This window comes from Entelurus aequoreus, linkage group LG02 (assembly GCF_033978785.1).
Source record: "Entelurus aequoreus isolate RoL-2023_Sb linkage group LG02, RoL_Eaeq_v1.1, whole genome shotgun sequence".
In the NCBI taxonomy this organism is placed as follows: Eukaryota; Metazoa; Chordata; class Actinopteri; order Syngnathiformes; family Syngnathidae; genus Entelurus; species Entelurus aequoreus.
Genome location: NC_084732.1, coordinates 50,440,135 through 50,455,055, shown reverse-complemented (window position 1 = coordinate 50,455,055; position 14,921 = coordinate 50,440,135). Strand labels below are relative to the sequence as shown.

Sequence of the window (14,921 nt, the reverse complement as noted above, 5' to 3'; positions counted from 1 at the left end):
ATATTGCCATATTTTTGCTGAAAGGATTTAGTATAGAACAACGACGATAAAGATTGCAACTTTTGGTATCTGATAAAAAAAAGGCTTGCACCTACCGGAAGTAGCGTGACGTAGTCAGTTGAACATATACGCAAAGTTCCCTATTGTTTACAATGATGGCCGCATGAAGTGAGAGAGATTCGGACCGAGAAAGCGACAATTTCCCCATTAATTTGAGCGAGGATGAAAGATTTGTGGATGAGTAAAGTGCAAGTGAAGGACTAGTGGGGAGTTGAAGCTATTCAGATAGGGAAGATGCTGTGAGAGCCGGGGGTGACCTGATATTCAGCTGGGAATGACTACAACAGTAAATAAACACAAGACATATATATACTCTATTAGCCACAACACAACCAGGCTTATATTTAATATGACACAAATTAATCCTGCATAAAAACACCTGCGTGTTTGTTATGCTAGCTCCTAGCTCCTCTGCTAGCTCCTAGCTCCATAGAACACGCCAATACAATTCAAACACCTGATCAACACACACAGTCACTCAGCCCAAAAGACCGTTTACCTAACCCAAGGTTCATAAAGCTTATATATTTTTAAAAAGTTACGTACGTGACGCGCACATACGGTCAAGTTATCGAATGTTTAGCAGCCAAGGCTGCATACTCACGGTACCTGATATTCAGCTGGGAATGACTACAACAGTAAATAAACACAAGACATATATATACTCTATTAGCCACAACACAACCAGGCTTATATTTAATATGCCACAAATTAATCCTGCATAATAACACCTGCGTGTTTGTTATGCTAGCTCCTAGCTCCTCTGCTAGCTCCTAGCTCCATAGAACACGCCAATACAATTCAAACACCTGATCAACACACACAATCACTCAGCCCAAAAGACCGTTCACCTAACCCAAGGTTCATAAAGCTTATATATTTTTAAAAAGTTACGTACGTGACGCGCACGTACGGTACGGTACGTGTTATGCTAGCTCCTAGCTCCTCTGCTAGCTCCTAGCTCCATAGAACACGCCAATACAATTCAAACACATGATCAACACACACAATCACTCAGCCCAAAAGACCGTTCACCTAACCCAAGGTTCATAAAGCTTATATATTTTAAAAAAGTTACGTACATACGCAAAAAAAAGCCAAAGCTGCATACTCACAGTAGCACGTCTGCGTCTTTGTCATCCAAATCAAAGTAATCCTGGTAAGAGTCTGTGTTGTCCCAGTTCTCTACAGGCGTCTGTGTATCCAAATCAAAAGTCCTCCTGGTTAGAGTCTCTGTTATCCGAGTTCTTCCATCTTGACTGCATCTTTCGGGAATGTAAACAAAGAAGCGCCGGCTGTGTACTGTTGTGGCTGACTACGTTCGAAAAATACGTCCATTTCGCACCGACAACTTTCTTCTTTGCTTGCTCGGCTTCCTTCTCCATAATGCAATGAACATGATTGAAACAGATTCACGAACACAGATGTCCAGAATACTGTGGAATTATGAAATGAAAACAGACCTTTTTCGTATCGGCTTCAATGTGGAAGGCATACCCGTGTTCGCCGGGCTACGTCACACGCATACGTCATCCTCAGAGGCGTTTCGAACCGGAAGTTTAGCGGCAAATTTAAAATGTCACTTTATAAGTTAACCCGGCCGTATTGGCATGTGTTATAATGTTAAGATTTCATCATTGATATATAAACTATCAGACTGCGTGGTCGGTAGTAGTGGCTTTCAGTAGGCCTTTAAGTGTGTCTGCAGCCGTTTTTGGAAATATATTATTATAATATATCTCCTATGTGAAAACTATTCTTGCAATATAAATTTTCTTGTACTTGGATCATTCCAGACGCACCATCACAGAAATGTAGCGCCTCCCTGAGCGCAACTTCAGCGTATTAAAAAAGGTCCTGTTGTCTAGATCGTGTTTCAATTTAAAAAGGTGGTACATTTTGTATGTATCTGCTGTATTCAACAACATGACAAAACATCACAGGTTGGACCACATGATGCCAGAAAGTGGGTGGAAATGAGTCTCTCCATGGTGGCAGCCGGTATAGTACACACAAAAACCTCATTTAAATAGTGCGGTCTGCACCACCTTTCCACTTGTTATCAATTGTACACACAGTCTTAGTAGATCACACGCTACACGCTCACTAGTAGTACACACAATTTTATAGTTTTCACACGCTCTTTATCACTTGTTATTTGGATCTTAGTAGATCAGGCCCTTATTATTCAGTCCTTCTCCTGAGAACCAGTGTCCTCTGCAGTGGACATTTGTTTTCTGTCTTTTTTTTTAGTCCGAGTTACATATTTTGAGAAAAAATAACCCTGTCATGCAAAATACAAATACTCAGTGCAGAGGATACTGGCCATAAGTAGTAGTAGTAGTAGTAAAAGGGTATTATATGCAGGAATTCAAAGAGACAACATGGAGTAATGTCATCATAGCATGACCTAGCAGTCTGATATCACTCTGCTACTCTGATATCACTTCCCAACCCCTCACCGGCATATTTTCAGAATATCTGTGGACAGTTTGAATATTCTGCATGTGTCAACCTGTAATATGGTTCCCAATAAGTTAGACAACAGCTTTTCTAAGTAAACACACAAAATATCTAAAAATTGTCAATTGTATCATGCAATTTCCAGGAAATGTATGTTATGATACAAAATAGTCAGAATGAAATACATACCTCAACAGAACTTGATGGGAATGTTCCTGTAACCTCAACAGCTCTGCATGCACACCCTGAGACATGACAACACGAAAAAAGAAGCAAATATTATTTCTGCGTTTGTGCTTAGGAGTGGGAGCAGAAGAAGAAGAAAGTGAAATAAACCTCAATGATGTTGTGATTTTCCACGTGAGAGCTCTTCATCTTATCCATGAGAATGTCTTTCTACAGAGGAGCATAACCTACGATAAGTCATCAAATTCTTTAGACTGCGATGATAAAGTCCCACTCAAACCAACCTTTGTGATTTCTCTCTCTTTCACTGTCAGCATGACGAGACTTTCTTGAAGTTCAGCCTGGGAATGTTTGAATATTTAACATGACAAAAGCAGAATGTTGCATACATACTGTATGTTCCTACCCTCAAGTCAGCGTTGATCTTTCGTAGTTTGTTGATACCATCTTCAGAACAGGTCTTGTCAAAGGACAGTTTTTCATTCTGGCGAGATGCAGATGTTTTATTACAGGCAACATCAGCTTGACTTTATATCGTACTACTGTAGGGTCTTGTTTGCGGAAGGAATACAGTGCGAAAGTGGATGTAAAAGTATCATAAATTAAGGTACAACTCAATATATTATAGGCAGGAACAAACAAATTTAACTTGATCAAACAGTATTGACTAGCTGGTAGAATGTAAAGGCAGGTAAAGAGCTTAATGGCTAACAACAGAGAGCCTGTACATTATATCTTCACATCAAATGAACATTTATATATAGTAGGCTATAGTCAGTGATGGGCAGTAACAAGCTAGCGAAGCTATGTAGCTTAACCACATTTGAACGAGTATTGATTCCTGTAGCCTAGCTACTTTTAGAGCCATGTAGCGAGGTAGCTTACATTAAAGCTACAAGCTACAAAGAGAAAAAGGACTGCGAATCCAGGCCAAAAATAACAGAAAAAATACAAGGACCTGGATAAATGAGAACACCCATACATATGAAGAAAATCCATGATAATTGGTTGGTGTTTGTACGATGAGTCACAATTGGTTAAGGTTAGGGCGAAACATTACGGACTGGCCAATTAGAGGCAAGATAAGGCGGGTCATCGAAACCAGGAAGCGAAATCATAACAGACACACACTCATGTCACATGATGATGAGGGAGTCGGAAACAGAGGAGACAATTCAAAAAAAAGAAACATACCGTAATTGAAAACGGCAGAGGGATTTTGTGCTGCAGATTTTCCTCTAATGATGAGGACGACGTACAGGAAACCCACAATAATGCGTGTCCTTAGCCGTATTTAGACAATTGTTTGCGTTTAGAGAAAACAACGCTCAAAACCTTAGTTTTTAGTTGTTTACTCTATAAACCAAAATTATAAATGCTCTCTTCATCAGACGTCCAACATACATTTAGGAACACACATTAAAGTGAGTTGAGTTCATGAAAAGTTTTACTGCACATAACCATTACTGCACATTACCATTACCAACTGTTGTCAAACAACACAAGTAATTGTTTTTTTTGTCAAGATGTAGATAGATGTTTTTTTTGTTTTTTTTAACTGTAGGTAGAGAAAATGGATAACATTATAGGGGTTGGCAAAAGAAAAGGCAAACTAAAATAAAGACAAACAGTGGGGCGTAGGGAACCCCCTAGAGATAGTTTTAGGGTGTCCCTAGCAAAATAAGATAGTTAATAGTAATGAACCATTTGCACATTTTCAGTTACATTAACATTGCTATTATACATGTGGGCCCATGGATATAAATGCTGGTAAATGGGGTCTGTAGCTTAATGCACATCATACTGGGGATCATATATATATATATATATATATATATATATATATATATATATATATATATATATATATATATATATATATATATATATATATATATATATATATATATATATATATATATATATATATATATATATATATATATATATATATATGTATATATATATATACATATATATATATATATATATATATATATATATATATATATATATATATATATATATATATATATATATACATATATATATATATATATATATATATATATATATATATATATATACATATATAATATAGCTTTGATTTAACAAGCTACTTTTGTCATGTAGCTTGCTACAATTCACTGGGGATCGCTTCCTTTGTAGCTTAGCTGCATTTAATCAAGAGTAATTTACTACATTTTCCAAGTAGCTAGCCCATCACTGGCTATAGTAGTAGCTCATCTTAAGAGTGTTTTGAGATAAGAGCTGTCTCTCTCTGTTATGCTTAAAGTTACAAGTAAAAGTTGAGTTACAAGCATCCTCATCATTAGTTGGCCTAGCAAATGTCACAGTGAATCCTGTACAATCCGACCAAAACAACTCGCTAGCATTAGCTTATAGCTAGAGATCAACATAACTTTGTTTTTCCAACTATAGAAAGGAAAGAAAGTGGGTTTGAAAGAAAGTGCCGAGAAGAAGTGGGCGATATTCATTGATTTAAAGAAAGAAATCGTTACAAACCTGACCGAGCGTGTAGCTAGCTTGGTGAAGCAATGTGAGCGTATCACTGCTAGTGTGCAGAATGAGACTAACGCCAGCTAAGTATGTTAAAATAATATCCAAATGGCGGACATTTATCCATGAAAATATTGAGAAGCTGCTGATGGCATGTTTGATAGAGAAGCAGCTGGAAGAAGACACCGTAAAACTCCACTCTCCAAGCTAAATACTGTACTGTATTATTATATTACTTCAATAAACTATTGTAGTTGTTAGCAGTACATTCTTTTGTATTGCATTTATACATTTTCTTTTACCTCAAAGTTTGTTTTTCTTCTGAAAAGGCATGTTACAAATGATAAAAATATGTTGTTTTATGGGGGCCGAGTACCAATTAAAATGATTTGTATTAATTTCAATGGGAGAAGTTGACTTGAGATACAAGTGTTTTGTGTTAAGAGCGCCATCACAGAATCGTAAATTGAGGTACTTCAGTACATGTGTATAGTACAGGATTATAAACCCCTGGCTTAGAGTGTTGTATTTATAAAACATCACTTGTGTGTTGTTGTTTTTACATATGTGGGGAAAATAGAGAAGGCAACAAGAATGAGAATTGGTTGGATCTGATAATCTGACTGTAATCAGAACTAACTACATTACCTTGTCCTCAAGCCTCCTTATGAGAACCTTCAGGCATTCCACCTCATTGCTCTGTAATAAACCAAAAAGACACATTTCACTTCCTCAAATGAGTCACTTAAAGCTTTATCGTATACGTGCTTCAAGTGTGCGATATACCAGCTTGGTGCAACTGGCTTGGGCACGGCTGGCTCTTTCCTGAGCCTCCTTGAAGGCTCGACGGGTCTCTTCCAGTTCCTCTGTTACGGATCGGGCTCGAACAGCTGACCTCTGGGAACTACGCATGTCAAAATAAAATGTATTTATTTGACTCTGTAGAAAAAAATAGTGCCATACAGTGGGACCTCTCAAGTCTAATGTTACTTTAACATCCGAAGGAATAATTCAAAATGTGACCGTTTGGACACCAGGGGTGGGTTTTGCTACGTTTCGATGTATGGACCAAGGGATGCAGAGACGGCAGGCACGTGCAGAAAATAATCCTTCTTAATTAGGAAAACACAGGTAACACAAAAACAAAGATGTACAGCAGCAAAGTACTCAAATGGAAAACAGGCGTATGATGCGCAAAGAAACCAAAGGTAAAAAGCAAAATGATCCAGTCCGGAAAAGTATCCTGATGAGCAATCAGGGACAGGTTCTATGATTGCTAATCAGGGATAGGGGACAGATCTAGCGCTCAGACCAGAAGAGTGGTAGCAAATGGAGGCAAACAGGAAGTGCAATGAAAAATAAGAATGCAGGACACGAAATGATACAGACTACCGGTACAATAAACTAATAATAGCTGTCATGTGGGATCGTGACATGTTTTAAGCAATGTTCCCTCTAGTTTTTCATGTGTGTGAGCAAACGCAAAAACTTCCTGAGCATTCAGTGGACCACATGTGAACAACATCAGACGTGCACACTGTGGCCACATCAGGAGCACACCTATCTCACAATCATTATGAAAAGACATGACAACAGATGGATTTTTTTTAATGCATTCTAATTTTTAAACTAATTAGTAGTCCGACATAGTCTTCCCAACGTGTCCTGGGTCTTCCCCGTGGCCTCCTACCGGTCGGACGTGCCCGAAACACCTCCCTAGGGAGGCGTTCGGGTTGCATCCTGACCAGATGCCCGAACCACCTCATCTGGCTCCTCTCGATGTGGAGGAGCAGCGGCTTTACTTTGAGCTCCTCCCGGATGGCAGAGCTTCTCACCCTATCTCTAAGGGAGAGCCCCGCCACCCAGCGGAGGAAGCTCATTTCGGCCGCTTGTACCCATGATCTTGTCCTTTTGGTCATAACCCAAAGCTCATGACCATAGGTGAGGATGGGAACGTAGATCGACCGGTAAATTGAGAGCTTTGCCTTCCGGCTCAGCTCCTTCTTTACCACAACAGATCGATACAGCGTCCACATTACTGAAGACGCCGCACCGAACCGCCTGTCGACCTCACGATCCACTCTTCCCTCACTTGTGAACAAGACTCCGAGGTACTTGAACTCCTCCACTTGGGGCAAGATCTCCTCCCCAACCCGGAGATGGCACTCCACCCTTTTCCGGGCGAGAACCATGGACTCGGACTTGGAGGTGCTGGTTCCCATCCCAGTCGCTTCACACTCGGCTGCGAACCGATCCAGTGAGAGCTGAAGATCTTGGCCAGATGAAGCCATCAGGACCACATCATCTGCAAAAAGCAGAGACCTAATCCTGCAGCCACCAAACCAGATACCCTCAACGCCCTGACTGCGCCTAGAAATTCTGTCCATAAAAGCTATGAACAGAATCGGTGACAAAGGGCAGCCTTGGGGGAGTCCAACCCTCACTGGAAACGGGTCCGACTTACTGCCGGCAATGCGGACCAAGCTCTGCCACTGATCATACAGGGAGCGGACCGCCACAATCAGACAGTCCGTTACCCCATACTCTCTGAGCACGCCCCACAGGACTTTCCGGGGTACACAGTCGAATGCCTTCTCCAAGTCCACAAAGCACATGTAGACTGGTTGGGCAAACTCCCATGCACCCTCAAGGACCCTGCCGAGAGTATAGAGCTGGTCCACAGTTCCACGACCAGGACGAAAACCACACTGTTCCTCCTGAATCAGAGGTTCGACTATCCGGCGTAGCCTCCTCTCCAGTACACCTGAATAGACCTTACCGGGAAGGCTGAGGAGTGTGATCCCACAATAGTTGGAACACACCCTCCGGTTCCCCTTCTTAAAGAGAGGAACCACCACCCCGGTCTGCCAATCCAGAGGTACCGCCCCCGATGTCCACACGATGTTGCAGAGTCTTGTCAACCAAGACAGCCCCACATCATCCAGAGACTAAAGGAACTTCGGGCGGATCTCATTCACCCCCGGGGCCTTGCCACCGAGGAGCTTTTTAACTACCTCGGCCCACCACAGATTCTCCAGGCACTGCTTCCTCATAGGAAGACGTGTTGGTAGGATTGAGGAGGTCTTCGAAGTATTCCCTTCACCGATCCACAACATCCGCAGTCGAGGTCAGCAGAACACCATTCCCACCATACACGGTGTTGACATTGCACTGCTTCCTTTTCCTGAGGCGGTGGATGGTGGTCCAGAATCGCTTCGAAGCCGTCTGGAAGTCGTTTTCCATGGCTTCCCCGAACTCCTCCCATGTCTGAGTTTTTGCCTCTGCGACCGCTGAAGCCGCACATCGCTTGGCCTGTCGGTACCTGTCTGCTGCCTCTGGAGTCCTATGAGCCAAAAGAACCCAAAAGGACTCTTTCTTCAGCTTGACGGACACCAGCGGGTTCTAGGATTACCGCCACGACAGGCACCAACCACCTTGTGGCCACAGCTCCAATCGGCCGCCTCGACAATAGAGGTACGGAACATCGTCCACTCGGACTCAATGTCCAGCACCTCCCTCGTGACATGTTCAAAGTTCTTCCGTGCTGGTTTCATGTCACATAATTAAATGGTCTTATTTTGGTAACATTCTGACACTTGTTAAACAAGGAGGTTTATATTTAATCCTACCACCGGCTTGTTATTCCTTTCCATGTAGAAGGCCAGGCTCTGTTTGATTGGTGGAATTGAGTCTAATGTCACTAAAGCTTATGTTGGATTGGTGAAACAGAGTCATGTGACTGCAAGGCTCCGTTTGATTGGTGAAATGGAGTCCAACGTCACTAAAGCTTACGATTGGCAAAACAGGGTCATGTGAGAGTGCCTACTGGAAGAATGCTTGCTGACAAATGAATTTGTCTTTGCAAGTGTAGGTTACAAATATTTATGATATAAATAAATGTAACAGTCGGAATGTGACTCAATGTAAAGGAATAAAAGTAATGTTTTTCTTTCACAAAAATACTAAAGTAAAAGCAAAAAGTATTTTACATTAAAACTACTCTGACAAGTAGATTTTTTTCAAAAAGTTACTTAAGTAAATGTAACGGAGCAAATGTAGTGGTTACTACTCATCTCTGCTTGTATGATAGTTAAGAAAGTTAAAACAAAAGGTAAATCATTATCTATGTTAATGAAAGTTGTATACTTCCATTATTTCTGATGTGAATAATGTCATCCCGTGATGGATTTTCTTCAACCTCAGAGGCATTGCTGTATATAAGACTTTACTTAATCAATTTAACAATAAGTCGTATTATCACAGGTGGAAAAAATCCTCAGTGCTGAACTCCTTACTATTTGCACCTGGCTCGCTGACAATAAACTATCCATACACTTAGGTAAAAGGGAATCCATCCTATTTGGGTCCCAAATCAATCTCAAGAAAGTCAGTGACTTCACTATAAAAGTGGGTGACATTGTTATCACCAGGAAAGATGAGGTCACCTACCTAGGTTCCATTCTAGAGGCTAATTTTTCCTGTGATAAAATGGCAACCAAAGAAATCAGAAAGGTCAACCAACGAACAAGATTTCTCTACAGAATCTCCTCTCTGGTCAACAAAAGCACCTTGAAGATTCTAGCGGGAACTCTCGTCCAACCCTTTTTCGATTATGCTTGCACCTCCTGGTACCCTAGCACCTCCAAAACCCTCAAATCTAGACTCCAAACACCCCAGAACAAGCTAGTCAGGTTACTTTTAGACCTCCACCCCAGATCACACCTCACTCCTACCCACTTCTCCAAAGTGGGCTGGCTCAGGGTGGAGGACAGAGTAAAACAACTTGCACTGAGCCTAGTCTAAAAAATCCGCTACACCTCCCTGATACCGAAGTACATGTCAAACTACTTCCATAACGTAAATGACCGCCATAACCACAACACCAGGGGGACCTCCACAAACCACGTTAAACCCAGATTCCGATCTAACAAAGGTCTAAACTCATTCTCCTTCTATGCCACATCAATATGGAATGCACTCCCAACAGGTGTAAAAGAAAGTGCATCTCTATCCTCCTTCAAAACCGCACTAAAACAACACCTCCAGGCAACTTCAACCCTTGACTAACACCCTCCCACCTCCACATCCCACCTCCCCGGATTGTAAATAACCAAATGTAAATAATCAAATGTATTTCTAATATATATACTTGTTCTTATGCTACCTGAACTCACTATGTTCTCTGCTCGCTGTACATATCCTACAAAGTCAGACCTACACTGTTTCAATGTCCATTTCTCTGATGATGCAATTGTTGATGACCGAAGTGCTGATATCAACCAAACTCTCCTCATCCCACCCCCCGGATTGTAAATAATGTAAATAATTTAATGTATATACTCTGATGATTAACTCGTATGATGACTGTATTATGATGATAGTATATATTTGTACCATGAATTGATTTACGTGAACCCCGACTTAAACAAGTTGAAAAACGTATTCGGGTGTTACCATTTAGTGGTCAATTGTACGGAATATGTACTGTACTGTGCAATTTACTAATAAAAGCTTCAATCAATCAATCAATCAATCAATCAATCAATCAATCAATCAATCAATCAAAAATGCTGTAGTGTGAGATTACATTGCGCAAAGAGTGAAGATGACAATCAGAACTTTTACCTGGCCAACTTTGCACGCAGCTCAGTGATCTCCAGTGTGAGCTGCATGTTGACGTCTTCACACTGAGCCACCGTCCTTAGCAGGCTGCTGTTCTGCTCGCTCAGCTTGCGGTGAGCTTGCTTCAGCTCTGACACTGCTGCCGATAGGTCTTTTCCATCACTGGGTGAGGTCCAAACCACAGTTACAGCCTTCAACTATACGTTCTAGTAGTGTTGTAACGATACCAATATTTTGGTACCGGTACTAAAATGATTTCGATACTTTTCGGTACTTTTCTTAATAAAGTGGACCACAAAAAAATTGCATTATTGGCTTTATTTTAACAAAACATCTTAGGGTACATTAAACATATGTTTCTTTTTGCAGTTAAGTCCTTAAATAAAATAGTGAACATACTAGACAACTTGACTTTTAGTAGTGAGTAAACAAACAAAGGCTCCTAATTAGTCTGCTGACATATGCAGTAACATATTGTGTCATTCATCATTCAATTATTTTGTCAACATTATTAAGGACAAGTGGTAGAAAATGAATTATTAATCTACTTGTTCATTTACTGTTAATATCTGCTTACATTCTCTTTTAACATGTTCTATCTACACTTCTGTTTAAAATGTAATAATCACTTATTCTTCTGTTGTTTGATACTTTACATTAGTTTTGGATGATACCACAAGTTTGGGTATCAATCTGATACCAAGTAGTTACAGGATCATACATTAGTCATATTCAAAATCCTCATGTGTCCAGGGACATATTTCCTGCGTTTATAAACATAATACATACATTTAAAAAAAACGAAAGAAGATGTTGTGAAGCTAAAAAATATCTACGTAAACTTCACCTTTATCGTTAGTTTTTAAGCCAAAATGTGTCCGTTCTCCCTTTTCTGTCTACACACTGCGTATAAGTACGCAGTGATTGTGCGCTACCGAATATGTTCCTCTGCTCGTAAAACCAGCAATGTTATGACGTGACTTCGACACGGGCGCGGGTGGGTTGGGGGGCAGGGGGTTGGGGGGTGGACCGGTACGTTTCAGAGGCGGTATAGTACCGAAAATGATTCATTAGTATCGCTGCACTATACTAATACCGGTATACCGTACAACCCTACGTTGTAGTATAATATAGCATAGTATAGTATAGTATATAAGTTAGACAAAAGGAAGAGTAATAAATCCACTAACCAGGCACACCGATGGCTGTCAGCAGAGGCAGTCTTAGTCGAGCACGAGAATTCAAGTCCTGAAAGAAGATTGGGTGATTAAGATCCTGTTTGATTAGGCTCTCTTAAAAAAAAGGCTTACCTTTCACAGGCACAACTGAAGAGTCTGGATAAGATGCATCACCAGCACTGTCCACACCAGCACTGAACAACAGCATTCATGAGTCAATTGAAAAACAAAAAAACACACACTCGAAGAGTGAAGACATGTGCACTGTAAAAAAATGACCATAAAAACTACAGCAAGCAATTGTTAAATAGCAACAGTAAAACACTGTAAAATCCAATACAGTTTATTACAGTAGTAAATGCAGTGGACTCCTGCAAACCAAGAAACTAGATAACCTAAATTATTATGGTTACAATACATAGAAAACCCATGACTTTACTGTGAAAATAATAAAACATTGTACAAAGCATTTACAAAAACTGTAATTTCACAAGCATGCATGCAAATACTCTAAAATGTATGGTATTATTCTGTCTAAAATTTAAGATTTTGCAGATCGTACATTTACATTTACAGCATACCTAATTGTTTTAGGGGTTTGCGTTAACGCATTAGCCTAGTTAACTTTTGGCTAACAACATGTTTTCTTGTATGTTTGTGGCAGGTCGTTTCAGACATTGAGGGGTTATGTCTATGTGCTTCATTGCAAACTACATCGAAATGAATCATGCTGTGTGTCTAAGTGTGCTGGAACTGGTTGCAAGCAGCTACTTAACAGATACAGAGCATTTAAGACTCATTTTGAAGGAACATGTTGCGGAAGTCCTTGTTGTGAGTTATCCAGTGAAAGGTTATACAATTACTTTCAAGTTAAAATACTCATTAACATGTCTCGGAAACACCGTTTTTTTGCAGATATTAGATGCAGTGGCGGCGTGCTTAGTGCTTGTGCCTCACTGTGAAAAGGTCCTGGGTTTAATTCCCAGGCTGGGGGTCTTTTTCTGTGGAGTTTACGTGTTCTCCCCGTGACTGCGTGGGTTCTCTCTGGGCACTCCGGCTTCCTCCCACCTCCAAAGACATGCACCTGGGGATAGGCTCATTGGCAACACTAAAATTGGCCCAAATTTGTTTCACGGTAAATTTCTGGCAACCACAGCTGCCAGTATTTTACCGTATAGTGTGCAGATTTTTTTTACAATTTTAAATACTACTTAAATACATGCATCATGTAAACATCGATTATGATTGAAATAGACTGCAGTACATATTTGTTTACTTCTATACAGTTGCTTTGTAATGTCAAAAACCGTTAAGTTACATATTTGGCAGCTCAAATTGAAACTCCAGCTGCACAGTCCACATGCCTCAGTGTAGAGCAGTGCTTCTCAATTATTGCCTGTTACGCTTCGCCTTGGCAGAAGAAAACATTGTGTGCCCCCCTCCACTCTCCACCTTGACCATAAATAGTATAATTTGTCTGAAAATTGTTATAATTATACCTCTGCATAACTTTGTAAGTTTATTAACATTAAAGGAAACAACAGGCCGGCCTTTCCTCGTCTCCCAACGTGGTTACAGTGAAGTCAAGTGCTACATACGGTTAATTCTATTCTGGTACGGAAAACAACTATTTGAGAAAGACTGCTATTGAGCAAAATAAACCTGTTAATGACAAGTGAAATATAATAAAATAAAGCTATTTATAAGGATACGTCAGCAATATATATTTACTGTCATAGATTAAAAATGTCTGAGAATTAATATCTAAAAAAGCAGTTTCAATATGCTAAAATAGTATTAGTATTTCAATGAGTGCGCTATAAAGGGTTAACCAGGAAAATCATTGTTTTCAGTGAACATGTTTCTTTGGTGAAACCTTTGCCATACATTGACATAGTGTTTCACGAAGAGGGATAGTTTCATTATATATTTGTTGCTAGACTCTAGTATTAATTTTAAAATGATACACAAGCATGCAGCTAGGTGGCAGCAGGGTTCAATCTAATCAAAAGGCTGACCCAGTAGAAGTAGAAAGTACACACATGCACAGAGCTAATGGAGGTGGAGACATTTGTGACAGTAATGAAAAGAAAAAAGGAGGAGTCGTCAGCAGAATATATAAAGAATGTAACTCACAGTGCGTTGTCCAGATCAATAAATCAATATTATCAACTTCTTAATAGTAATTCAGTAATTTGATTCAGGGGGTGCAGGGAGGGGGGTGTTGGCAGAAAATAAATTAAATGCACTACTTCATTGTAACAATTTGACATTATTTTTTTAGATCATATATGTTTGTGAGTAGGAAATATATTCTTTTTTAAGCAACACTGCTTTATTCATCATAATAAACAAGTTGCATCACAATTAAGACTAAGATTTGTTCATAAGCAGGTTAACGCGCAGTCAACAGTGACATGAAATGTGATAAAGAATAGAAAATAATTATGCGTAACCAATAAAAAAGAATAGAATATACACAATATATTAAAATTATCAAATTAGAAACAAAATAATAAATATTATAATACATTTGTCATACATGGGCTGTGTCCAGAACTATACATTTGTTATTGAGTAATTCAATCACATAGCCTGACAACCTGGTTCAGTCATTTGGTACTATTGGTACACAATATCTGCCAGATTGTAGCAGTCTGTTTGAAGGATATCTGTGATATTTTTAATGCATCAGAATTTTTTTTTTAATTAGATAATCAACACTTATAAATTTGGATTAATCATGATTAATCACGGGTTACTAATTGCTTGCATAATTTAATAATTTTTTTTAAAAAGACCCCAATATTTGGACACAAGTGATTTTATTGTCAGAATGTCATAGAGGAATATTTATTAAATGTTTTACTTAAATGTACAGGCTGCCATTTA

At 39.6% G+C, this 14,921-nt stretch overlaps 1 protein-coding gene across 2 annotated transcripts in view; it reads right to left on the bottom strand.

Moving 5' to 3' along the window:
- mrvi1 (murine retrovirus integration site 1 homolog) overlaps positions 1-14,921 on the bottom strand; it is a 95,930-nt gene that overhangs the window by 79,781 nt on the left and 1,228 nt on the right. For both annotated transcript variants that reach the window (XM_062028612.1, XM_062028621.1), the window contains exons 5-13: positions 12,162-12,223; positions 12,042-12,099; positions 10,855-11,013; positions 6,016-6,133; positions 5,878-5,928; positions 3,116-3,193; positions 2,994-3,050; positions 2,860-2,919; positions 2,713-2,768 (exon numbers count right to left, since the gene is read on the bottom strand). In XM_062028612.1, coding sequence (XP_061884596.1) covers positions 2,713-2,768; positions 2,860-2,919; positions 2,994-3,050; positions 3,116-3,193; positions 5,878-5,928; positions 6,016-6,133; positions 10,855-11,013; positions 12,042-12,099; positions 12,162-12,223 — 699 coding nt within the window. The remainder of the gene's footprint in view (positions 1-2,712; positions 2,769-2,859; positions 2,920-2,993; positions 3,051-3,115; positions 3,194-5,877; positions 5,929-6,015; positions 6,134-10,854; positions 11,014-12,041; positions 12,100-12,161; positions 12,224-14,921) is intronic.